Source organism: Mercenaria mercenaria, chromosome 6, assembly GCF_021730395.1.
Source record: "Mercenaria mercenaria strain notata chromosome 6, MADL_Memer_1, whole genome shotgun sequence".
Lineage (NCBI taxonomy): Eukaryota > Metazoa > Mollusca > Bivalvia > Venerida > Veneridae > Mercenaria > Mercenaria mercenaria.
Genome location: NC_069366.1, coordinates 23,947,133 through 23,974,655, shown reverse-complemented (window position 1 = coordinate 23,974,655; position 27,523 = coordinate 23,947,133). Strand labels below are relative to the sequence as shown.

At 35.1% G+C, this 27,523-nt stretch overlaps 1 protein-coding gene across 1 annotated transcript in view; it reads left to right on the top strand.

Moving 5' to 3' along the window:
* Window positions 1–27,523, top strand: part of LOC123549403 (uncharacterized) — a 137,630-nt gene that overhangs the window by 33,564 nt on the left and 76,543 nt on the right. Inside the window, exons 21-35 of the mRNA XM_053546709.1 lie at window positions 1,462–1,575; window positions 3,181–3,294; window positions 4,939–5,049; window positions 5,468–5,581; window positions 8,874–8,987; window positions 10,281–10,394; window positions 13,151–13,264; window positions 15,624–15,743; window positions 16,700–16,828; window positions 17,761–17,873; window positions 20,057–20,121; window positions 21,494–21,636; window positions 22,589–22,666; window positions 24,880–25,051; window positions 26,962–27,134. Of these exons, the coding sequence (XP_053402684.1) occupies window positions 1,462–1,575; window positions 3,181–3,294; window positions 4,939–5,049; window positions 5,468–5,581; window positions 8,874–8,987; window positions 10,281–10,394; window positions 13,151–13,264; window positions 15,624–15,743; window positions 16,700–16,828; window positions 17,761–17,873; window positions 20,057–20,121; window positions 21,494–21,636; window positions 22,589–22,666; window positions 24,880–25,051; window positions 26,962–27,134 (1,788 nt within the window). The remainder of the gene's footprint in view (window positions 1–1,461; window positions 1,576–3,180; window positions 3,295–4,938; window positions 5,050–5,467; window positions 5,582–8,873; window positions 8,988–10,280; window positions 10,395–13,150; window positions 13,265–15,623; window positions 15,744–16,699; window positions 16,829–17,760; window positions 17,874–20,056; window positions 20,122–21,493; window positions 21,637–22,588; window positions 22,667–24,879; window positions 25,052–26,961; window positions 27,135–27,523) is intronic.

The window sequence follows — 27,523 nt, the reverse complement described above, 5'->3', positions numbered from 1 at the left end:
GTCACTTTGAGTTGATTGAAAGTTTTTTTCAAGAAGCTGAAATTACTCATCCACCTCCTCCCAGGTAACTTAAGCCTATCATTATCAGCCCGATCTGGTTTCCTCTTTTTAAGCTCTGGATTGCGTGCAAAAAATTGTCTTATCCATTTTTAACTGGGTCCCTTCTCGAGGTTTATTCTAGTTGGTTTTCCATTTTATTGTATAATGGCTACTGCAAACTTCCTCAACTCGCTTGTAGTAAGTGGCGTTCCTCTTTCAGCCATATACTTCGTATAGCGCAATAATGATTGTTCTTCCACATGGTTAAGAAAACTGTCAACCCCAGGCTTTCTGTAATTTCCTTGAGGATGGCCTTTCGAGTGATGGTTTACGGTTGTCTTTGGCAGTCCAAATGCTTTGGCCAGTTTTCCAACTGACTTCCTCCTAAGAACCTCCCTATACAGCCGCAATCAGCTTAATTTTTTCTTCATATTTTCTGGACTTTTCTCTAGGCATTATGTCCTGTAACGGAAAAATAAAAAAGTCAGGAGATATGTCAATCAACTTATTGGGGCATGGCATGAGAAAAAAAATGTTGGATTAATTCACAGAACACATTATATTCATTGAATGAAATGCGGCTTCTATTTTCAATTTTAACACACGTGTCAATTCTGACACATAGAAACATATCACAACATAAACAATCCTATTATTTGTACATTTTATGAGGTAGGTGTAATTTTTCAGTTAGAAAAGGATGTAAATATAATATTCAATAAAACACTTACCAATTCTTTGAAAGTCGCCATATGACCTAAAATTGTGTCGGTGCGACAATAAACCCAACAACAACAATTCTTTGTTCAAAACTGGCAAAAGACCAACGAAAAAAAATACGACCCGCCCACTTAGCTCAGTAGGGAGAGCGTTGGTCTACGGATCGCAGGATCGCGAGTTCGATCCTATGTTCTCCGCGACGATTTGATAAAAGAAATTGTGTCTGGAAGTACCTTTACAGAAAGTGACAAACCGGTGATATGTTGAAATATCGATCGAGAGATAATCCGACTCAGATTGTTGCGTTTGATAGTTGTTTCAAGGAGGCTAGTTTCATATTTTTCGGGCGCGACCTTCCTCTAAAAATTCTAAAAATGAAACTCAGATGAATGATCTAGTGCCACCTTGGCCTTCTTGGTTGAGGAACATATAAAGATGTATATTTACCAGCGAAAAATTATTCTGAATTAGAATTATCAGATTAATCGTAAATCAAAGAGAAATATGAATCCATAATGATGGCTGTATGAAGTTTTTGTGTTAAAATATCCAGCGGCCGCCGCTTTTTCCAGACATATGAATCCATATTTAATTACTAGGGATATAATTTGATAAGACTTGAAACATTCTTTAAAGGCACTTTCACCATAATACATCATTTACTAGTTAAAACTCACATGAATGTAAATGAATACATTTAAGATATTGATGACTGTGATGCTGATCCATGCACCAACGGTGGCACGTGCAAAGATGAAGTCGATGACTACACGTGTGACTGTATGCCTGGATTTACAGACAAGAACTGTGCAACAAGTATTATTAATCTTTTGACTTTTAGCCCCTTGATCTTATTTCTGTATGATGATTATGATGATGATGATGATGAAGATAATAATGATAATGATTATCTGCAATTCGGGTATTTTATCAATTTGAGAGTAATCTTTCAGCAGATTTACAGAGCTAGCTGAAACTCCTCACTAACTCCCCATGCCACTACGCACTATTTGCAAGCCTCCTCTCGCTCTATTTGAAACTGAAATTCCCTTTATCAATTTAAAAGGCGAACACTACAAATAAGCTTAGATTAGCCTTTAGCCTGCTGGCGGTGAATATTTCTGCCTTTGCGACCAGTGCAGACCAAGATCAGCCTGCACATCCGTGCAGGCTGATCATGGTCTGCACTGTTCGCTATTCAGTCAGCAAATTTTCAACAAACACCCCTTCGAATAATAAATGGTATTGCCCAAATTAAATGATGGACCATTCCATTTTAGAAATTTAGCAGGCTAAGGGTTAAATACAATAACATATTAGGTAGAGGAACTTTGAATGACTTGCTTCATCGAAGTCCCATGAGGATATGGGATGTATATATATTTATATATTGAGTAAAGTACCAAGAGTTTAGTTGTTCTACCCGAGTGACCGTTTACTTATACAAAAACTTCATAGAGAATCATGAATTGAGCCGTGCCATGAGAAAACCAACATAGTGGGTTTGCGACCAGCATGGATCCAGACCGCGCAGTCTGGTCAGGATCCATGCTGTTCGCTTTTAGTTTCTCTAATTCCATTAAGCTTTGAAAGCGAACAGCATGGATCCTGACCAGACTGCGCGGATGCTGGTTTTCTCATGGCACGGCTTAATTCTTCTTTTAAAAGTCGCTATTCAGGTTGTGAAGCTACGACTTAAAATGAAACGAAAACAAGCAATTTGCAAACTGTAGTCAAATAGTCGTAAACCTTAGAAAATACAGTCACGAAAATGTAAAGAAGTAAAAGACAAATTGCTGTTATTAAGAAATATCGTATATAGTTTTCGAGAAAACCCTTGTTATTGTTAGGACAAATAATACGTGACCATCGTTAATTGTGACGTAAGATAAAAATTTATCTTTAAAAATGTATATCTTATTTTCTGAATTTAAAATTTGTTGGACAAGTGGCTTTTTTCTCATATATTATTATAAAATGAGGCTAGAGGGCGTGGACGGTAGCATGCATTTCGACTACCGTTCATGAACAGGCTCAATCAAACCGAGCCTGCAACATTTTCGTTTTTGTCGTGTTGAGCGACCTGTGAAGTTTCCACTTTTCTCTATGTTATAGTCGACGAAAATGTTTCAGGCCAGAACACCTTATTCATTTTAAAAGTTTGCAAGATATAGCTAGTGCAAATTGCCAAAATGAATCAGAAACGACAGACCCTATTCGCTCGATAGAATAAACAATTCTTTTATTGCGTGCCTTGCTTGCTATCTCAAAGGCAGACGTTAGGAGTACAGAGATTTATTATTGAAAAAAAAAAAAGAAAGACATGAAGGTACTATGTACCTATAACGTTTTAACAACTCATTTTGACAGCACTTGTTTGTGTAATATGAAATACGTGTTGATAAACCATTTATTTGACAGATATCGATGAGTGTCAAAACAACCCCTGTGAAAACGGTGGTACATGTATGGACGGCATTAATAAATACATGTGTGAATGTGAAGTTGGGTACACTGGAGACAATTGTCAAATAGGTAGTTCCATCTGAAATACTTTTTAATACATTTATTATTATCCCTCGCCAAAGACAGAGCTTTACAGTATTTTGTAGTCTGTCCATCCGTCCGTGGAACCCCAGTGACAACGGTGGTACATTGACGGATTGCATTAATAAATACATATGTGAATTTAAACCTGGTTACACTTGAGACAACTGTCAAAAAGGTTCAATTCCTATCCGAAAAAAAATCCCTAACATTTTTTTATACTTTGGTAATGGGACACTGAAATATATAAAACTATTCGCGTGTCGTCAGCGTTATGCATATCTTCGAAACAATTTGACCTTATCGAAATTCACAGCAGGACTGTTATTAAGCATGTAAATTTTGGTACCTGTGGTTTTGTTTTGGGATTTCATTCAAAATGACCAGAGGTATGGCACTTCGTAGTCAAACTAATGTAAAGAACCTAAACGTTTGTGTCGCGTGTATCTTAAAAAACTATTTTAAGTAGAATCTTGAAACTTTGCAGAATTGCTGTTGATCATATGGAGTTTTGCACATGGGATTTTATTCTGCAAGACCAGATTTACGACCCTTTGGTGTCGTCAGCGTCGTTCGCATCTCAAAACAATTGCATCTTTTCGAAATTCACAGCAGGACTGTTATTAAGCATGTAAAGTTTGGCACCCTAGGTTTTATATTTGGATTTTATTCAGTATGACCAGAGGTTTGGCACTTTGTAGTCAATAAATACGTAAAGGACCTAAACGTTTGTGTCGCGTGTATCTAAAAATAGTATTTTAAGTAGAATCTTGAAACTTTGAAGAATTGTTGTTGATGATATGGAGTTTTGCACTTGGAATTTCATTCTGCAAAACAAGAGTTATGACCCTTGACCCAGTACGAATATGTTTAGAAACCTAAGTTAACGTGTCATGTAGCTTGAAATGCATGTAACCTGAAGTCGTTAAAAGATTTAAGAATGTGTTCAGCATTTTTAGCATGTTTAGGTCTGTACCTGCACCTCCCCACTCCCATTCTACTCCTCCCCTCTCCATAAATAAAAAAGTAAAACAATTTTACTCTTGCATTTTCCTTGATCTTGCATTTTGATGATGTTAAATAGTATTCTTATCCAAACAGTTGAGGACTCACACCCACAACTCAAGGTAGTATGAAAGAACTATTTAGAAACAGTATATCAAGATGTATCATATAACCGAACAGTGGCGGGAATTAGGGATACCAGCTTTTCTTTTTACATAGATTCATGTTAAAAGCCAGATTATCAGCGGATTGTCACAATTTTACCCCGATTCTCCCATAGAAATTCAAATTAACCACATTTCTACACTCTGTCTCCCTATTTGCAGATAGGCAGTAAGGCTTGTGAGTTAGAGTGCGTCCAATAAAATCTATACGTCGGGCACAAAACGTACAGTGTAACAGAACAAAACTGTAAACCTGGTCGATACAGAAATTGCATTGCAGATATATATATTTTAAAACTAAAAGGGACCAACTTGTTCATTTCGTTATGATTTTTTTAAAAAGGTACACGAACAACGGTTTGATTACAAAAAATATATATATACATGGAAAACTTTGTTTAGTATCACGATTTGTTTTGTTTGAAAAAAAAATTGATTCAAAGCTCCAGTTTTTCAATTCCAGACATAAACGAATGTTCCTCTGATCCATGTATAAATGGCAATTGTACGGATGCTGCTAATAAATACATATGCTCTTGTCAAGTGGGCTGGACGGGAATAAACTGTGATCAAAGTAAGTATATGAAAACTAACTATATTTGTAAAATATATGAGTAAAAATATTCCCTTTGAAGAGGGGATAATTAGAATTTGGTCCAATTTTCTTTTCTTTTTTTTTCTATTTTCTTGGAATAACAAACGCGTGTAAGTGTTTAACTATAATACAGCACTATTATATACTAGTAAAAACTATTAATACTTTAGTGAGACAATATGTTTAGTAAATTTCAGTAACGTAAATCTGAAAACATGAGCCTTTAAATTTTGTTTTGTTTCTCATTTTCGCCGCAACGTTAAATTCTGTAAAAATGCAGAACACGCAATGCTATAGCAACAATCACAGGACATTTTAAAAGTTGAGATTGAGAAATGAATAGGAATGAACTGTACCAAAATTGACTCTATCTACCAATGTATTTATATTACTGCAGACGTAAACGATTGTGCCGGAAATCCATGTAAGAATGGGGCGACCTGCATAGATGAAGTGAATAGTTACACATGCGCGTGTGTCGCTGGCTGGACAGGACCTAACTGTGATTTAAGTGAGTCTGTGTAAAAATTAGCTCGGATATACATGTAAAGCATTATTGAACGAATTGAATTGGTGGATATATTTGTCTGTACTGCTATGCGCTTTGTCTTAATTGCTTTGGCGTATTGTAAAGCGAATTTGTCCTGTCTGTAATGATTTATACTGTAAACTTGTATACACTGGTCTAAAGTATAGAAAAGCTAACGGCAATGAAGTTATGAGACACGTCAAAACAAAAATGGTGCATTGAATACACTCATATATTACTCTGGAGGTTACGTATGTCGTGCATTTTGAACATTTATTGGGTGAGGTAACGTTTATACACACTAACCTCTATTTGCAACAGTTGAGGCATTTTAAGCGGTATGGAATTTGGACTACTTACTTATGAAAAATCCACACTCTTTACTTTAGAAATTTAGAGATCCAAGATGGTGCCCCACTGTGTTCCTTTAAGGACGCTCGCTACAGTTTCGTAATTTTTTTCTCAATAATAGATTTTGATGAAATGTTTTGTATTAAAAAATCAGGTTATGATGATTGAAAAATGAAATAAAAATACAAGGTCACCAGCGTTGTTTCAATTTAATTTGCCCCTAGATATGGTGCTATTTTGAACATTTTTCAAAGTTTCTATAATCGTAAAATATATTTCAGTAAAGGACAATAATCAGCATAAATTTGATACCTAAGCATTTTTATAACGGAAAACAATATATCTATTTGAATCATGCTCAGAGAAATCATAAGAAAATGATTTTGTAAAGAAAGGAATACTTGTTCAGCAGACCCAAGGGCTATTTTTGCATATTTTTGTCAACTGTAAGTTGGTACTTCTGCTATTTTATCGAGTTTCACATAATAGAATTTAATCAAACTCTGCACATACATTTGGTTATGTCTACCTAATCTAAAACAAAAAAAAAGTTGATATGTCACCATATTAGATTTCGCTTAAATCAAATTACAACGAGGTGGGATGTGGCGGGCATTTATACAACGCAGGTTTGTACGAAATACTCTTTCAGTGTTTGAGTAAATGACTTAGAGATATATCAAATTATCAAACAGCAGATTTCTTAATAAGCGGATTTTAAGGTGTTTCTGAAGCATTTTGATGTCATAGAACGATGAAAGTTTCCGCCTTTCTCCGAACAAAACCTATAGTTTCGAATACGGATGTACGGTATGGGTACGGTACGCGATTAGAAACAGCTGTGACTCAATGCAGAGTTGGAGCGCGGGTATAAATTACAGACTCCTGTATATGTCGGATTGAAGCAATTTGAATTAAAAGTACTTTATATGTATATATTTTGTAACCATGGTGATACTTACCCTAACCTCTAGTCAGTATATTATACATATTATACATTAAATGCATGCGAATATACAATAATTTACGAATTTTTGCCGTACGCGACATTTCCGGGTATTCGCAGAAGACCGCTCCAACTCTGCAGTGAGCTACATCGAATAGAAACATAACTAAATTGGCACGGTGTTGGTGTAAATATGGACCCGTCCGGAAAACTGTAGCGAGTGCCTTTAATGTTTTTGTTTTGCCCTAATTGTCGTACTTTTTTTTCCTTTTTGCGATTTTGTATTTTTATACCTTATTTACAAATCCATAGATACTCCTTCGTAGGGTTTTATTTCAAGGGTTACTTTCGTTGAACGTAGCTATTTTCTTAAATCATTTGACCCTATTTTTAGTTTAACTGAATTGAGCTGTTTGTATAGTTGGATGGTCCTGCGTCTGTCGCCCATCGTCCTTCGTCAACATTTTAATTAAACGACTTTTCCTCTAAAAGCGTTTAGTTGAAATTTTTGATTAAAATTGGTCTCGATATTTGTGGCTGGTTCTCTACTAATATAATTTCATTTTATGTAGATTTCTTGTGCTACTGCATCCAAAAGGAAATTCCGACAAACATTATTCACAAAAAAACGCAAAGCTGAAATCTTAGATGTTTAGTTTGTAGTAGTGCTTTGGTCAAATTGGCCCAGCACGTTGAATAACTTGTTTATACTTCTTAAAAGTGTCTTAAACATCAAAGTCTAAATTGTTTGGCATGTAACATTAAAAAATAGTAGCCGCTACCACTTTTGATGAAATCATGGTTTCACATATGCCCTGTCCTAGGGTCCACTTGTTTAAGGTCGATTCATCTCAGTGTTGTTATATTTTCTGGTCCTTCGGGATCATTGATTTCAACTCATTTAGATTCGAAGATTGAATACTGCTTAAGCCGGTGCTAGGGGGCGTGGGCAGTGTTGCATTTTCCCTTACTGCTCATGAACAGACTCAATCAAACTGAGTCTGCAATTTTCACTGTTTGCCTTGTTTTCGGTGCTTCCGAGGGATCTACTTCTCAGATTTTATATAGGAAAAACTTCTTGCCTAAAATCCTAATGCATTGAGCTCAGATATTTGATATGAGACACTGTGTAGTGGTGATCAACCAATGTTGTTCAAATCATTGCCATGGGGCTAAAATTGGCTCGACACTGGGGTTCACTACTTTTACATATACTTGTATATGGAAAGCTTAAAACATCTTCTGTTATGAAGCAACAAGACCCAGAGCTAAACCGTTTTCTATGTAGCTTAGTCTAGTGAACCTCTGCCAAGTTTGTTCATATAATCCCATTTTGGTCAAAAATGGCTCTGACTGCTTGTCTTACATAGACATGTATTTGAAAATAATATAATAGTCTTTTTGTCCAAAACCTCATAGCCTAGAGCTTGGATATTTGACATATAGCTTTATGTACATGTCTTCTACTAAGAAATCTTGTACATATTTGAGTCAGTAAGGTGATATAGTGCAACTTATTTTGCATCTGGTTTTGAATGCCTGATCATTTGGTGTTACTGTTTTCATATCCATCTAAAATGGCTTGTTCTTGGTGTTATGTCAATTATTTGTCATAGAACATTGTGTATGCTAGTGCAGAAGGTTTGATCTATTGAGTGCCTTCTGGCCGAGTGGTAAGTGAAGTTGACTTAAATAACTTGACATTAAACGATTAGGATTTGAGCCTCACTAGCGGCTTAGAACACACCTGTGATAAAGCCAACCATGTCAAAGGTTCTTAGGAATGCTGCTTTCCTTGTTAAACTTGTGTCATTAGACTTCTAACAATTGGTCATAGTTCTGTGCGACAAGCACCTTACAATTGTTAATTCTGTTAAGCGTTGCACGATGCCTACAGTTTACATTTAACCATACCTTGGGAGTTTTAATTTCTGAACATTGTTATGTCAATTAAGTAATCTTGCAATCTGACTTCAGATATAGACGACTGCCAACCAAATCCTTGCAAAAATAATGCTAATTGCACGGATCGCGTTGACGGTTACACGTGCTCGTGTGAAGCAGGATGGACAGGGAAAGACTGTAATGAAAGTAAGTGAATTTAAATATTGTAGGAGTATTATAAAGCAAAAGAAGAAGTGCGGTAAGTAGATGAAAAGGGAATATCGGCAAGACGTAATGAGTTCATATTCATTAGTGAAAAAATCATTGTCCACAAGTGAGGCCTGTGTGTTTCGTTTTGGGGAGGCTGCGTTTTTAGTTCACCTGTGCACAAAGTGCTCGGGTTGAGCTATTGTGATCGCTCAAAGTATGGCGGCAGTCCGTCGTCCGTCCACACTTTCCTTTAAACAATATCTCCTCTGAAACCGTTTAGTGGAAGTTTCTTTCTTATTTTTTAAGATACAGCCTTGAAATTTGGATGACATGTACGGTTGTGCACACCTTTCATAAAACTGACGTTCCATGACCATGAATGTGACCTACTGATCTACTTTTTTTAGTATCTTAGAATCAGTTAGACATTTGAAACATGTAGCTCATATTACTGAGGTGAGCGATCCAGGGTCATCATGTCCCTCTTGTTGGAACATGGCATTCCCTATTTTATGTTAATCTTTGTTTGTTTTCTGATTGAATTGTTTGAAGAAAGACGATACAGAGAATATGATAAAAAAAACTACGAATTATTACGATCATTTGGAATGAAAGAATGCAATTAAGATGAACAATAATAGACCCGGTTTGATCGAGTCTGTTTTTTATGATAATTGACGCCTCCTAGAACCGGCTTCTATAAACTCTATTGCAAAAATATTGAATGGACTACATGATCCCAACTGGCGAGAAAATAAACACTTACTTCCTCTACAGCAATGTTCTCATGATGATCACTAAATTATCATTTATTTATTTTTTGTTTCTTTTCTGTTTTAAAGGCTCCGTAATGTGATTAGTTACGAAAAATATTACATAAGACTGATTTTCACAGAATTTGTTCATTTTAAACAGTTGAAAAAAAAGAGTTTACAATTTAGGATTTTTGAGTGAAATTTGTTTTTACAAATTATAAAGATTATCATGTACTGAGTTTAGTAACCAAGACAGTATAAGAATATGGCCATGACATATATCAAATCTAAATAATGAATCGAAAAGCCAGATACTGAACCTTTGAGACAAGAAGGCTGAACTTGGCTTCTTACGAATGCTGCTTTACTTGTTAAATTTTAGTCCTTAGTTTTCTAACATGAGTCAACCTGACAATTGTTGATTTAATCGAATATTGCGTAATACATAAAGTGTGTATTTAACACAATAAGGACATTTTTAGTTTCTTTAACTTTTTTATATCCATTAATATATCTTAATGTAATTTGACTGCAGATATAGACGATTGCCAACCAAATCCTTGCAAAAATAATGCTAATTGCACGGACCTCGTTGACGGTTACACGTGCTCGTGTGAAGCAGGATGGACAGGGAAAGACTGTAATGAAAGTAAGTGAATTTAAATATTGTAGGGGTATTCTAAAGCAAAGGAAGAAGTGCAGTAAATAGATGAAAAAGGTATATCGGCAAGACGCAATGAGTTCATATATATTAGTGAAAAAATCAATGTGCACTAGTGAGTACTGTGGGTTTCGTTTTTGGGGAAGATGCGTTTTTAGCTCACTTGAGCACAAAGTGCTCTGGGTGAGCTATTGTGTTCGTTCGCCGTCTGGCGGCAGTCCGTCGTCCGTCCACACTTTCCTTTTAACAACATCTCCTCTGAAACCGTTTAGTGGAAATTGATGAAACTTGTCCAGGATGTTCCTTTGGTAGTCTCATTTCAAAGTTGTTCAAAGAAATGAATTCAACACAGAACTCTTGGTTGCCATAGGAAAAACTGTGAAAATCTTCTTATCCAAAACCGTAACTTGTAGAGCCTCAATATTTGGCATGTGACATCATTTAATGATGTTCTACGAAGATTGTTCAAATTATGCCCCTGGGGTGAAAACTGAAAAGTGGACCTGTCATGGGGGTCTCAAGTTTTACATAGATTTATATAGGAGAAAAAGTTTGAAAATCGTCTTGTCTGAAATCAGAAGACCTAGGCCTTTGATATTGGGAATGTAACATTGCCAAATGATCCTCTACCAAAACTGTTCAAATTATGCCCCAGGGGTAAAAAAGCGGTCATGCCCTGGGGGTCCCAAATTTTACATAGACTTATATAGGATTTTGTTTTGAAAATATTTTTGTCTGAAAGTTCATGACCTAGGCCTTTGATATTTGGTATTTGGCATTGCCTAGCGAATCTGTAACAAATTGTTCAAATAATGCCCCTTGGGTTAAAAGAGGCCCTGCCCAGGGGTTACTTGCTTTATGACTTTAATAGGAAAGAACACTTCAAAATTATTTGATAATATTTCTTAGACTGTTTGATTATTAACCAGGTTTTAAACGAAAACCTGAGTTATTAGATTGGGGTATGTCGTTGGTCGGGCGGGCGGATGGGCGGCGGCGTCAAACTGGTGTTTCCGGTCAATAACTTTTGTTTCTGTAAAGATATTTGAATAAAACTTGGTATGTATGTAGCTTATATCAAGACAAAGCCTGGGATTGATTTTGGGGTTTCTGGGGTCAAGGTCAAGGTCACTGTTACTTAAAATAGAAAAAGGGTTTCCAGTCAATAACTTAACTTAGGAATGAGCTATCATGATGAAAATTGGTGTATAGAAAACTTATATAAAGTTGTAGCTTGGGATTGATTTTGGGGTTTCTGGGATCAAGGTCAAGGTCATTGTTACTAAAAATAGGGTTAGGGTTAGGGTTTAGGGTTAGGGTTAGGGTTTAAAGTGGTGCACTGTGATTCAGTATACTTTTTTATTCTTATGAAAAGTGTTGAAAACCTGGTTTCGTGGCATTGCCGCGTTTCTTGTAATTATCTTATGACCCCAAGAAAAAAGGGGTCACCTGACTGAGACCTTGACATACTGACCTTTCTTGTTTTTTAAGATACAGCCTCTAAATTTGGAAGACATGAACAGTTTTGCACACCTTTCTTAAAACTGACATTCAGTAACATGAATGTGACTTACTGACCAACTTTCTTAATATCTAATTATCAGTTTGACATTTGAAACATTTAGCTTATTACTGAGGTGAGCGGTCAAGGGTAATCATGACCCTCTTTTTGGAACATGACGTTCTGTATTTAATATTTATCCTTGTTTTTTTTCTGTACGAATTGTTTGATAGGGGACGATAAAGAGTAAATGATAAAAACTACGAATTATCGTATTCATTTCCAAATGTGATTTGTAATCTTGTTTAACAAAATCTATAAGAAAATCATTTTGAATAAAAAAATGCAATTAAGAGGAATAATAGTAGACTCGGTTTGATCGAGTTTTTTTTTTAAGATAATTGACGCCTCCTAGCACCGGGTTCAATTAAACTCTATAACAAAGATATTGAATGGAGTAAATGATTCCAACTGGCGAGAAAATAAACACTTACTTCCTCTACAGCTCACTCTCATTATGAACGTTAGATAATCATTATTTTTAAAGGCTCCATAAAGTGATTATTTAAAAGTAATATTACATAAGAATGATTTTGACAGAATTTGTACATTTTATATTACCCATGTAGGAAGGACATGTATGTGTGATTAAAGAAAACATTAACATTAGGATCCAGCGATATATAACGTGTCAAATGTTTTTTTTGCCACCTGTTAGTTTGTATTTTTCAGCTTGTACCGTAAATGTACGAACATTGTATGAAAATCATGATATTTATTCACTTTAGTATGCCCTCTTCATTTTTTACATATATTTTCATGCAGAAAAGATGAAAAATTAAAGTTGAACAATTTAGGGGTTTTAAGTGAAATATGTTTTTACAAGTTACATTGTATAAAGATCATCATGTACAGGGCTGGGTTTACTAGCCAGTATAAGAATATGGCCATCATAAAGATCAAATTTAATTACTTTGCTCCGAATCGAAAAGCCAGATACTGAACCTTTGAGAGAAGAAGGCAGAACTTGGCATCTTAGAAATGCTGCTTTCCTTGTTAATTAAATTTGAGTCCTTAGTTTTCTAACATGAGTCATAGTTCTGTGAAACAAGTACCTGACAATTGTTGATTTACTTGAATATTGAATAATACATAAAGTGTGTATTTTTCCATAATTAGGAAATTTGTAGTTTCTGTAACATTGTTATGTCAATTAAGTAATCTTAATGTAATTTGACTGCAGATATTGACGATTGCCAACCAAATCCTTGCAAAAATAATGCCAATTGCACGGACCTCGTTGACGGTTACACGTGCTCGTGTGAAGCAGGATGGACAGGGAAAGACTGTAATGAAAGTAAGTGAATTTAAATATTGTAGGGGTATTCTAAAGCAAAGGAAGAAGTGCAGTAAGTAGATGAAAAAGATATATTGGCAAGACGCAATGAGTTCATATTCATTAGTGAAAAGATCAATGTGCACAAGTGCATACTGTAAGTTGCGTTTTGGGGAGGCTGCATTTTTAGCTCACCTGAGCACAAAGTGCTCTGGGTGAGCTATTGTGATCGCTCACCGCCTGGCGTCAGTCTGTCGTCCGTCCACACTCCCCGTTTAGTGGAAGTGGAGGTTGATGAAACTTGGCCAGGGTGTTCCTTGGGTAGTCCCCTTCTAAAGTTGTTCAAAGAAATGAATTCAACACAGAACTCTTGGTTGCCATAACAACCGAAAGAGAAAACTTTAAAAATCTTCTTATCCAAAACCGCAAGGTGTAGAGCCTCAATATTTGGTATGTGGCATCATTTAGTGATGTTCTACGATGATTATTCAAATTATGACCCTGGGGTGAAAAGTGGACCTGCCATGGGGGTCTCAAAATTTGCATAGATTTATATAGGAAAAAATGTTTTAAAATCTTCTTGTCTGAAATCATAAGACCTAGGCCTTTGATATTTGGTATGTAGCATTCTACCAGATGTGTACAAATTATACCCCTAGGGTAAAAAAGAGGTCATGCCCTAGGGGTCCCAAATTTTATATAGACTTATATAGAATTTTGTTTTGAAAATATTCTTGTCTGAAAGTTCATGACCTCGGCCTTTGATATTTGGTATGTGGCATTGTCTAGTTGATCAATAATAAGATTGTTCAAATTATGCCCCTGGGATGAAAAGAAGCTCTGCCCAGGGGTCACTTGTTATATGACTTTTATAGGAAAGAACACTTCAAAATTATTTGATAATATTTCCTAGACTGTTAAATTATAATTACCTTATAACCCCAAGTAATAAGGGGGTCACCTGACTGTGACCTTGACATACTGACCTTTCTTGTTTGTTAAGATACAGCCTTTAAATTTGGTGGCATATACAGTTTTTCACACCTTTGTTAAAGCTGAGTTTCAAATTATTTATCATTGGAGACATAATTTTAATACAGAGTTAAAAATAAAGAAATTTTGCCTTTTTTTTTGTTGTATATAAAAAAGCTGCTTAAAAAAACCTGTCAAGTATGTCATTTTGCGCTCTGCTGAAAATAAATGACGTTAGTGGTCATGTTTGTAGATTTACAGCTGTAAAATGGAGACTAACAGAAAACTGGAAAAATACCAGTCAATCGGAAATATCGTCAACTTTAATTTGGCAACATTTCATGGCAGTTCGTTGAAGATCGTTAGGTGGCGCATATCACCTTCAAACTTCTCTTCAAACATCATCTTTATTTTGTTGAACTTGATGAAACTATATAGGGTTTTTCTTTTGATGATCCACTACCATATTTGTTAAAAGAAGTCATCTGTATGCAGAACGCATACTGCCGGGACTGAAATATTGTAGGAGACGAACATTTTTCAAAATGGGCTTGTCAGACACAATCAGTCAGATTTCAAAATAATTTCAAAGCAGCACTATACATTCGGTGACTTTCTGCTAAGACTATTCAAAGAATTCCTAATCATCAAAGATAGGCTGCTTGGCGACGTGAACATTTTTGTTTGAGTAAATGTAGTGTAAACGTCATAAAGCATCTTATTAGAAACAAGAAAATAAATTCAAACAAATGCTTCGTTGGTGCGTCTTTACCAAAGAAGTTCAACTTTTCTCGTTTCATATAAAAAAAACCAAAGTTTACAAAAGAACTACTGCTGATATGAAACAAATATGTTTCTTCGGTGATTGTCTACAGAAATCTTTTAAGTATTTTCTTAATAATTTTTTAAGACGTCATATTCGTTTACACGCGTCTGTTTTATGTGTTAAGAATATAATTTGTTGCAAAATGCATATGTAAACAAAATTAGGCATAAAATAAAAAGAAAATCGGTTTTTGTTCGTGAATATGGAATATATCTCACCTCAAAGTGAGAAAATATTCACATTTTCAAAATTTCAAAAATATTAAAAACAATTCACTTCTCTGTAAGATGTATTCCATATTCACTCAAAACAAACAAATATCCTCTATGTAATCAAGACCTCCAATGAATTTCTTGCTTAAATACACTAACACCTTCCTTATGTCACGTAAGTTTTTGATAGTTCTGAATCTCCTGAGATGAAAGTGATGAACTTGATGGAAATGTTAATTTGCTAGATACTGTGACATATTTTGATTTCTTTGTCAGGAAGCTTCCTGTATTTGGTAAAGATTTCGTGAATAGACGCAGCCATGAAATCCATAAAAATAAACCATTTTCATATTTGTGTGATTATTTATAGATATTGACGAATGCCAGCTTAACCCATCCCCTTGTCTGAATGGTGCTACATGTATAGATGTTGAGGGAAGTTACACATGTGCTTGTTTCGAGGGATGGATGGGACCCACATGTGATACAGGTATTGTACGATATGATAACTCTGATGAAATATGATAAATTGAAAATACTTGGATTTAGGCTTTACGGCACATCATCGCAGCATAGGTTAGGACTAAATAAAAGAAATTATATCTATTCATATCGAAAAGTGTATGTAATAAAAACTTCGATACCTTCTTCTGTCATAGAGATACAACAACATCAAAGTGTTTGTCTTTTACGACTATGGTATGATGTGCTATGATGTGATATTATAGGGTATGATATTATAATATGATATGATATGATATTTGATACAACAATACCAAAGTGTTTGCCTTTACGACTATGATACCAAGTGCTATGATATGATATTATAGGGTATGATATTATGATATGATATATTTGATACAACAGTACCAAAGTGTTTGCTTTTTACGACTATGATATGATTTGCCTTGATATGATTTTATATGGTATGATATTATGACATGATATGACTAATAGTTACCTTAGTGACATTTAAAACATATTATTTGTTTTAAGTAACAATAATTTCCCAAATAAAGATAATTTCATTCAAAATGATTGGAATGTGAATAAGACTTGCAGTACTAATATGTATCAGATTTAACTATAGCTGTATATAAAAGCGGAGTTGTTAAATGACATGATGTTGTAATTGAGACATGGTGAAGAAAAATGAAAATTTTCGCATCATTTTCAGTTAAGTATCTTTGACATCAATGCATATTTTTTAACGAGATTGAAAGAAAAAGAAGTATTTTTTACTTGATATATAAGTCATAGTATGTTATTGTTTGTTTTTAAATAGTTGTCAGTAAGGGTGGTTTTATTTTCACCCTTTCTTGTGTTTTTAAACAGTTTTGTTCTGTATTCACTTGGTGTATCATTTTCAACCTATGCGCAATGCATGAGTGATTTTCTTTTTCAAATATTGTAACTTTTTGATTGACTACTGTTTATATAACTTAGCAAAAACTACATCTACAACTTCATCTACCACGTCAACCTGGATGGAGCCCCGTTCGGAACCAACAGGTGAACCCACGAGTGAGCCTCACACTGAGCGCAGCACGACAACAGAGGCACCATGTGTCACAGGTATCTATCTAAAGTATTTAAAATAAAAAGTAGCCACTGAAGGTATGTTTACGGATAGCTCAGTGAAGGTATGTTTTGTATGTTTACGGATAGCTCAGTGGTTTGCACACTGGCCTTCCAATCCTGAGGTCGGGGTTCGATCCCCGGAAGCTACTCGGGAATTTTCAGAAACGCTTTTCAGTGTTTCCCACCCAGCTAGAGGTGTACTGGTCAGGAACCCAGGCAATCCTTGCGTGTATCAGTGCTATACACTGGGCACGTTAAAGAACCAGGTTGTCTATTCGCAACGAGCTAGGCTAAGTTAGCCGGACAAGCCTGTATCTGATTTCTGATCTCCCTGTGGGGGCTTTGTCTCACTCTGTCCCTCTGGTCAGATCGCTCTGTGTCTGTACTAGTAGAGGATGATTTCGCGCCCTGTGTGGCTGCAGTTGCTGTAAAGCGCCTTTGAACGTGTTTATCATGAAAAGGGCGCTATATAAATCTGGTATAATAATAATAATAATAATGTTTAGAATACTTGAGTTAGGAACAATAACTCAGATAGTGCATTTCTTTATCGTCAGTTTTTGCAACGGTTTCCAACGATAACAAATACAGTGAGCCCTGTGTTTAAATACCATCCGTTAAAGATGGAAAAATACGTTGACATAGAATCTCTCAGTATCGGAACATTTACCCATTTACAGCTAAACCGGAAGATGACTTTTGTAGATTTGTAGTTACGTAAAACGCCGCACTAAATTTAAGGAATTTGACAACAAATGATAATTTGATACTTAATTCAATTCATCACTTTTTTAGACTTTAACATGTATTATGCAGTCCAGAAATCTTGTAAAAGGCCCTTAGCCAGCTGAATCAAATCATGTAGAACCATAACGAAGACTGTTGCGATATCATGAGAAACCATGATACTTACTCTTAATTAACAGGTGCGCAATACCAAAGTGAGATCGACGGTGTTATATTACAGCCCTATGATAACGATCTTAATTCATCCGAAACGAAGTTATTTAGAGAAACTGAGGGTGCGCTGATGAGTCTGGTAAGTGTTTCATGTGAAAAATGCAAGGACATATATCTTGAATATATAGGCAAAAGACGGGCGTCTGTAACTTTATGATGTTTATAGTTTCCATGCTTGTGTTGAATACACTAGGCGGCATACATTTGCAATAAGTAAATAGTGTATTTCTTGTGGGTTTGAATTACCGGTATGTCGGGCAGGTGGTTTCAATGCACTCGTTATAAGTGAATTGTATTTCATGCCTTTTATTATTTATGGTAATGGTTTATTTTATACATTTAGATTTAGTAACTGCCCTCGCGACTGCATCATTCATTAATTAACGTTATTTGAATAGCAGACGTGACACCAAAAACACTCGCCTCGAAAACATAAGTTAGTAAACAGTTATGTATATTCACAGCGTTGTAACCTGACCATGGAAAAAATCTGCGTATTTTAGAGAGGAGAAATTACATGTTTCATTTCTGCGCTTACTGTACAAAAATAGTTTTCCTGTTGCGACATGTGAAGGCTTAGAAGTATCATGGCAAAACAATCATTGCTGTGCTGCGGAGATAAGCTGCTCTTGCATTTGAACCGATTTTGCCTCATGGGGCTACGTTTTAAAGCGTAACCTTTACTCATGTCTGTTTAATGTTCTGGTGACATAAAAGGTTAGATAGAATTACCACTTTGATGAATTGAAACTTAATTTGACCTGAAGTTTTGCTATTATGAGACGAAGACATGGGTGAAATCCAATTTGAATTAAATAGATTGTTATTTACGTCTGCATGACGCACGGAATGTGTCTTTCAGTGTTGACGGTTGTATCTACCACGACTAATCCTGATGTATTAGGGTTATCATAATAATACATTAATCTACAAAGTTGTTTTCGGTCCGAGAGGATTTTGGATCCAACGGGGCACTTGACACTCAAGCTGGATGCATCACTGCAGATTAACATATTACTTTAATGACCGTTTTATTCTATAAATACCTTTTTTCTAGTATCATTTCGGCTAATATTGAGTATAGTTAGCTTAAAAATTCATTGAAATTGTGAGCTATGTAACGTACTGGGCTATTAGGCACCATTAAAACGTCATTATTGACTGATTTTTACTGTATTCGATGGAAGTTGAATACATATGGTTTTGTATTTGTAAGTGAATTTAAACAGAAAACTCGTAGTTATGAAATGAATTTAGATATAATGTACAATTATTTTCTTTATTTTAAAGGAAGCGTTGTAGGTAGACATGTACTTTACTGTAGCTTTTTTAGAAGCACATCAGTCTAGAAATCATTTTTTACTAAATATGGCGGAAGACTAGACACTGCAATACTGCCATGTTGCTGACAAAATGAAATAACACAGTCAGGTACATTAAAGATCTCCTACGGAGACAATTGTTTGTTTTGACAGTTTTTCTTAGCAGTATTTCTGGATTCTGTACCAGTACAAACATGTTTTCCGTAAGTAACTGTCAACTTACCCACATGAATCAGAGTTAGAGGAAGAATGATTTCAGACAGAATGTCTTTATTTGCATATCGTCATGGAAAATATACGCCTCGCCCGCGAACTCACGTGATCATTAGATCTGCGCTCTTCACTATTGAGCTAAGCGGACGGGCTGGAGAAAAAATGTTCGCATTTTTGAAATCCTTTGAATACAAATCTTCAAAAGACTGCTTGTGAAATTATTTATCTTTTTTTTTTCACGTGTGAAAAAAGGCTGCCCTGAAAACCTATTTAATAAGTCATGTCACGATTATTATCTTTATATTATTATCATATTATTTCTATTGTTTAAACAACCTGGCAGACACACAGAAAGAATTGCAAAATATTTACATCTGTTTTTCAAAATAGTGGAATGTCTTGTAACACAGTCAGGAGACTTACACTGCAAGTTAATAATAGTATTACACTGTATCATTGTCAGATACGTTGTAAAGTTGTCTGATTTATTGTCACCTTGTCTTGTATGTTGTAACGTTGTCCGGTGCATCGTTGTTTATTAAGCTATGTTGTTTTCTGATATACCATATCGTTGTCCTATACATTGTAGCTTTGTCCGGTATGCTGCATCTTCATTAATAACATTGTATTATAGTCTGATACACTGTACCGTGTTCTGTTCTGAAACATTGTTCTCTTGCCTGGACTTTTCCTTGTGATTTAGTTAAATGTTGTATTCAAATTTAAGGTTCTCAATGCGACGGATATGTTCAACATGACGGACATGATATGCAATATGTATTTGCAACGGTTGTAAGTAAATTACATTATTATATAATTTACTATAAAAAGTAACGAACATTCTGTAAGCCAGTCTGAATAACCAGAAGCGGTTATATTTACCGGAAGAGGGCATTATAACCGATTATTTGCCCGCCAATGTTGAGTGACGTCATTTTGACGTCATTTTTCTGGGTGTTAACGTTTACGTTAATATTTTATATGATTAACTGAATCAAGCTGCCGATATATAATAAGCAATTTCTTAAAAGGCAATGAGGTTTCTTACGCGGTTATTAGCGCTCCTAAATTGAAACTGTCGCTCCTAACTTGAAACTTGTTACAATGATGAGAAAAAAATTGATTAAAACGTTAGATAGATTTACTGTGCAAATTTTCAGGGGCGGAAGAGGGGGCGGGTGCCGTATGTTCAAGCCTGACCTGGGCCAAATTTTTTCTCCTTATTTTCCCTTTTTCTAGTATTTTTTTTACTTGTTTTTTCAAGACTGATTATTGATTAATTGTAAAATATTGGAAATTTGTCATTGATATAAAGAGATTTCTTGCTGTTCAAAATGAATTTACATCTTTACTTTTTACAGTATAATTGTGGAAGAAATGAAGGTAGGATGTACTTCTGCCCCAAGGTTATTTTTGAATGAAGTGAGCAAAATTTAAAACAGACCCGCAGGTCTGTCACATTAAATCCGTTTACTTGAGACACTTAAAAAGATATTGACAGTTTTATTTTTTGTTTTATAATTGTTCACCAATAGTTTGCTTAATGATAAAATGAATTGTCTGCAAACATGTTGGACAATGGACTTGAGGAAATACCTAAACTATAGAAAATTTATGAAAAAAACGGCATGGTAAAAAAAAAGAAAGTTTTTTTTAAAATTGTAACACAGTGTGAAATACGATCGGCTTTCAGAATTTACCAAGCAGATGCCATTTTTAAATATTGCTATTAAGGGTCCAATACCTTAAGTGATAACAAACTATTGGCTAAGTATATTTTTGACAATTGATCGGATAAAGTTCTTATCCCAAATGTAAGGAGTTAAAATGTACAATAGTTTGTTCTGTTGCTAAACTTGAAGAAAATATTGTTTTGAATTACCCCAAAAATATGAGCCGTGCCATGGGAAAACCAACATAGTGGCTTTGCGACCAGAATGGATCCAGACTAGCCTGCGCATCCGCGCAGTCTGGTCAGGATCCATGCTGTTCGCTAACGGTTTCTCTTATTGCTATAGGCTTTGAAAGCGAACAGCATGGATCCTGACCAGACTGCGCGGATGCGCAGGCTAGTCTGGATCCATTCTGGTCGCAAAGCCACTATGTTGGTTTTCCCATGGCAAGGCTCATATATTAAAACACAGTAGTTTTTTTTCGACTTCAGTTTTCCAATGCCAGCTTCGACTATCAGTGAAATAAACATAGGGTTTACTATTATGATCAGTACTTCGGAACCTGTTTCAAACCAAGCTGTTCAGACATTGTTCAGCTACATGGCAGATGATGCAGTTTTCTCTTCAATGAGAGGTATTGTTTTAATTTATCGTGGCTTCTTCTTTTCAAACTGATATTTTGTTACTTGTTCCGTTGTTACAGACTTAAGTTTAAATATATTCATTTCGAAAATTACATTTCAGTTATATTTCAAATTTTGGAGCATGTACGAAAGGGATAAGAACGAAAGAAATTATAGAGTTCTTCTCCTTGTAAAACAACGGTGAATTTACGTACTTGACGGTTGATACAAGTAGAACAAAATATAAAGTGAGTGCCATGGTCATAAATAATAAATGATTATGACAAACACATGTTAAAACAGAGATCTGATAATGTGTGCAATGAAATCATTCTTCGTACATTTTGTTTAAACTTGTAGTTTCTATATGTGTTTTAATCGGATACAGACTAAAGGTGGCTAATCAGAGTTTGATGAAGAAATGGATTTGGTGAAGATTAACAAATGATGATTTACGCTTATTTGTATTTACTATTTAACTGTTAATTCATGTGAGAATTTCACTGGAGATATATTTAAAATTTGAATTACTTGTCCTGGCTGTTCAGCAAAAACAGGGTTGTTTAAGTATATCTATAGATCAAATAAATGTTCTTTGCCCAAGAGATCATATGGATAGAAGAACTACTGTGCTACTTTTGCAAAATATGTACACTGATAAATATATTTTCAGTCAAAGTGCATTAAAAATGCAAGTTTATAAACATATTATTACCTCCCTTTACCTATACTGGTACATTTCTATCAAGGATTTAACGCTATGAAACGGGTCCTTTTATCATTTAAATGGATTCTATCACATCCGTTTAACCTGAAGAGCAAGTATTTAGCTAGTTATATGTGTGTCCCATTGGCCAAGCAGAATATCTATTTTCTAATGATTACATAATGAATGTATTTAAATTGACCGGAGACGTGTTATAATATATATATATAAAGATTAAAGGAATTATTTATTTTAAGCCATAGTCAGTACAACAAACCCATCTGCGACAACAACAACAACAACAACAACAACTACAACAACAGCCCCAACCACAAGTGAGTATCTTTCACACACATAGTCAGTGTTACATTGATGAAACACACGTATATACAAGTATTTTGAGCAAGCTTAGTGTACTTTTTGTTACAAAAACAAGATATCATTGCAAACATTGTTACGCAATTATTAAAAGTGTTATGATTATATAACCACCATGACATCTAGACTTAGTATTATGATCTGCCCTATATACAAACAATAATACGGTTGCTTGCTCATTACCTCTTACTGATTTCTAGACATACTGTACACATTAAAGTCTTTGATATCTTATTATTACTTGATATTTGATTGCTACAATCTAGTACGGCATCCTGTTCCAAATTTCATTTCTTTCTTTTGATTTTTGGTTAATATGCATAATAATATGATTATAATAATTTTACAGGAAAGTTGCAACATCTTTTTGCGTTAAATGTTGACCTTAATTTTTTGTCAGATTCTAAAATATTCGTTTTGTTTTGTGTTAAATCAAGATTTGTCAAGATTTTCTGATAGATTTATGAGGATAAGACAAAACTAAAGCCGAATTTGAGCATTTGAGTCGCACCATGAGAAAACCAACATACATGTAGTAGCTTTCCGACCAGCTAATTTCCGTTTACCAATGTACGCCCTAGCAGTATGCGTTACTAAATTCTACGAACAAATGTACCCATCAACAATATGTGTAACTAATATCTGTGCATCAATTTACGGCCTAGCAGTACATGCAGCTACGTTCAACGTACCAATAGGCCGTTTAGAGTATGTGTATCTACTCCCTGTACATCAGTTCGTGTTCTAACAAGCATGATGTGTAGGAAATTTCCATGCATCAGTTTATGCACTATACTAGTAGAATGTGCAGTACTCTCTGCGTATCAGTTTATGTACTAGTAGTATGTGCAGTTACTTTCTGCGTATCATGTTAAACACTAATAGTATGCGCAGTTTCTTTCTGCGTATCATTTTATGCTCTAGCAGTATGTGCAGTTATTTTACGTTCTAGTAGTGTGTGCAGCTACTTTCTGCGTATCAGTTTATGCTCTATCAGTATGTACATTTACTTTCTGCGTATTAGTTTATGTGTTACTTCTTGCGTATCGGTTTATGCTCTATCAGTATGTACATTTACTTTCTGCGTATTAGTTTATGTGTTACTTTCTGCGTATCAGTTTATGCTCTATCAGTATGTACATTTACTTTCTGCGTATTAGTTTATGTGTTACTTTCTGCGTATCGGTTTATGCTCTATCAGTATGTACATTTACTTTCTGCGTATTAGTTTATGTGTTACTTTCTGCGTATCAGTTTATGCTCTATCAGTATGTACATTTACTTTCTGCGTATTAGTTTATGTGTTACTTTTTGCGTATCGGTTTATGTGTGAATCTCTGCTTGTCAGTTTATGCACTAGCAGTATGTGCAGGTTCTTTCTGCGTATCAGTTTATGCCCTAGTAGTATTTGCAGTTACTTGCGCATAATGTTACGCTCTAGCAGTATGTTGAAACGATATTGTTCACTTTATTGTATTATTATTATTATTATTATACCAGATTTATATAGCGCCCTTTTCATGATCAATTTCACGTTCAAAGGCGCTTTACATAGTTCAAATGCAGCCGCAGAGGGCGCACAATTTCATCCTCTACTAGTACAGACACAGAGCGATCTGACCAGAGGGACAGAGTGAGACAAAGCCCCCACGACAGAGAGACCAGAAATAAGATACAGGCTTGTCCGGCTAACTTAGCCTAGCTCGTTGCGAATAGACAGCCTGGTTCTTTAACGTGCCCAGTGTATAGCACTGATACACGCAAGAATTGCCTGGGTTCCTGACCAGTACACCTCTATAGTAATCTTATTGTAATAGGATATGATTCTGCGGTTACCATTCAATATTGAACGTGAATTTCAAACATCATTTGATACTAGTTTATAATGTTATGCTTTGTGTCTATATATACATTTGTGCCAAGACACGTTATTATGTGGCCAAATGTAGAATAAAATTATTGGTTCCAGTACTTTGTCATAAACTAATGTTATGCTAAAAATCAGATCATAAATTATTCATCATACGTTACCACTATGCAGGCTTGACTTGTATGTGTGTATATGATGTATGCGTGTGCACACAAATAGAAATAAACATGCATTTACTTTGATATACATGTGCATAAAATACAGAAGCTATTTTTGTTTACCAAAGGAAATTATTTTCAGAGTATGTAATTCGATTAATGGATGGGAACAATGATACGACTAATGAGCTATATGGACGTGTGGAAATCAGACGCCTGGTTGGTGGAAAGCCAGTCGGCGACTTTGGCACTATTTGTGATGATAGCTGGGGAATCCAAGAGGCCACTGTTCTATGTAGATCACTGGGTGCTAGGTAAATAGTTTTATTTACAGGTAGCATTAACCGACCTAGGATACGGTATGGGCCCATTAGCCATATGCACTTAAATTTATTACAATCATAATTTGTTTTCTTGGGGAAAAAATGACAAAAAGCAATTTTGAAAAAAAAAATGCACCTGTGATAATGAGCCATGAGAAAGGTAAGTAAGAACATTAATATAAGTGCATATGACTTGTGGACCCATACTGTATCCTAGGTACGTTTCTGTCACCTGTAGTTTTAATTAGAGAGAAACACATACTTCGAGAACTTTGGTAAAAAACAACAGAAACTTCGGACTATATGAACAAACTTCGCACATGTCAGTGCAAGAGAAATCGTATATTCTTCTGAAACCTAATACAAAAATTGCCTCATCGTCGCTTGTAGATCTGAAGATACATTTTACGTTACATGAATTCGGAAAAGACTTTGGTAAATTAAACGATAAACTACAAGAAAGCGTTGATTGTTTTCATTTTTAAATACTAAATAAAATACTGTTGTAAAGCTTATGCTGGACTTCATTTGCCCGAACTGTAATGGACCAGACGTCATTCAGCAATTCGATGTCATAATTAACGTATAATGCTCTCTTTCCGGTCCGTGCGCACATCGTAATTGATACAGATCGAGCACAACTTCATTTAACATCTTAGATTTAGGGGACGATTTATTTCCTCCCAATAATTCCTTCGCATCATCTTTATATCTTTAAAATGCCAAACCTTAGTTCACATTTGTCAGTTTTGATCGTTATTTGTAACAACAGAATGATCAAAGGAAGAAATAGAAACTTTAGAAATATGGCGATTTTTGTATACCTAGACCATACACATACGACAAAGCTAATTTACCATTGTTTTTCAAGGATGATTTAATTGTATACTTTAATACGAATAGGTTTTTAACTGACATCATTTCTCCTTATAAGTCATTCGATTTTTATGCTTAAAACAAACAAATGCTAGTTCACGCACGAGAATTAGTTGTTTTCCATTCTAAATCAACCCTTAGACTGCTAAATTTCTAAAATGGACTGGTCCATCATTCAGTTTGGGCAATACAATTCATAATTCTATGGGGTGTTCACTGAAAATGTACAGACTGAATAACGAACAGTGTGGACCATGATCAGCCTGCATGGACACGCTGATATTGGTCTGCAGTGTTGACGAAGAGCAGAATGACTTGCCACTAGAAAACTAAAGGTTTATTAATTAAAAAAGCGTTTGTAAGGGATATAAACTAGAGGTAAACTGTCTTAATTATGAAACTTTATTCAACCATCAATAATTACGTGTTCTCGTGTAGTGTATAGTCAAGTGGTGTTCGATTCCCGACTTGGGCGTGATTTTCTGTTGATTTCACCTTTTTTAAAAATAATTTTAGTAAAAAAATCTCATGTTCTGATGTTCATGATATGAAGAAACTTTTATTCTAAAGAAAAACTATTTCAGCCAAAATCATAGTTCAGCCCTTTTTGACTAGGCGCTTGTTGAAACGAGTCATCTGATTGGTCAAAATGAAAATAGATTGGTGGAAATAAGAATAGCAATATTTGAAATTCAATTATACAGAAGAAGAATTTGAATATGCTGTCTTCAGATTTAACTTTTAGGAAGATCGAGAGTTTTAGTCAGATTGTTACTGAGTTCTTTTGTGATTTAAAGCAAAGCTATGTAAAGTTGATTAGCTTAATATGAATTTCTCCTCAACAATTAGATTTTGGGACCGACATCAGATTATGATATTGCTATTATCAGCGTTTATGCGTTTTTGTATTTCTATTTCCCTCGCAGTTTATAATATTTAAGACTATGAAACCTTTTTACGTAATTCATGTGTATTCATCATTGATTAATTGATTTTTATAACTCGTCATTTCTTTTCCGATGTAGTAACCCTTCAAACAGCTTTGCATATGGTGGTGCAGCATTTGGAGAAGGCAGTGGGCAAATATGGTTGAGTAATTTCCATTGCTATGGGAACGAGAGTGGATTAGAAGAGTGCATATCATCAAAATGGGGCGAGGCTCATTGTTCACATCAACAGGACGCTTCTTTATCATGCGGTATATTTCGTAAACATATCTTATATTGTTGTGAACAGCCTGTCCGCTTAGCTCAATACGGAGCACGCAGATGTACGGATTGAAGGGTCGTACGGTTCATCCTCGGGCGAGGAGCATGTCTGACGAGACCATTTGGTAAAAGACAGTATGTTCCCAACCTCACTTATGCATTTTGAGAAGTTTGCAGTTGCTGTCATGGAATTGTTAAGGACTGAAAGATTTAGTGAACAGTTTTACTGTTTTCAGTGCCTTCGGAACGGTTCAGTTTATGCATTGTAGAACCGATATTATTGAACAAGATCTGTCTGTTAATGCTTAAGGTATTAAATCACTAATAGAGAACCTCCTTTTTGAAGAGTATTCAATACCTACCATAAACCTACTTTTAC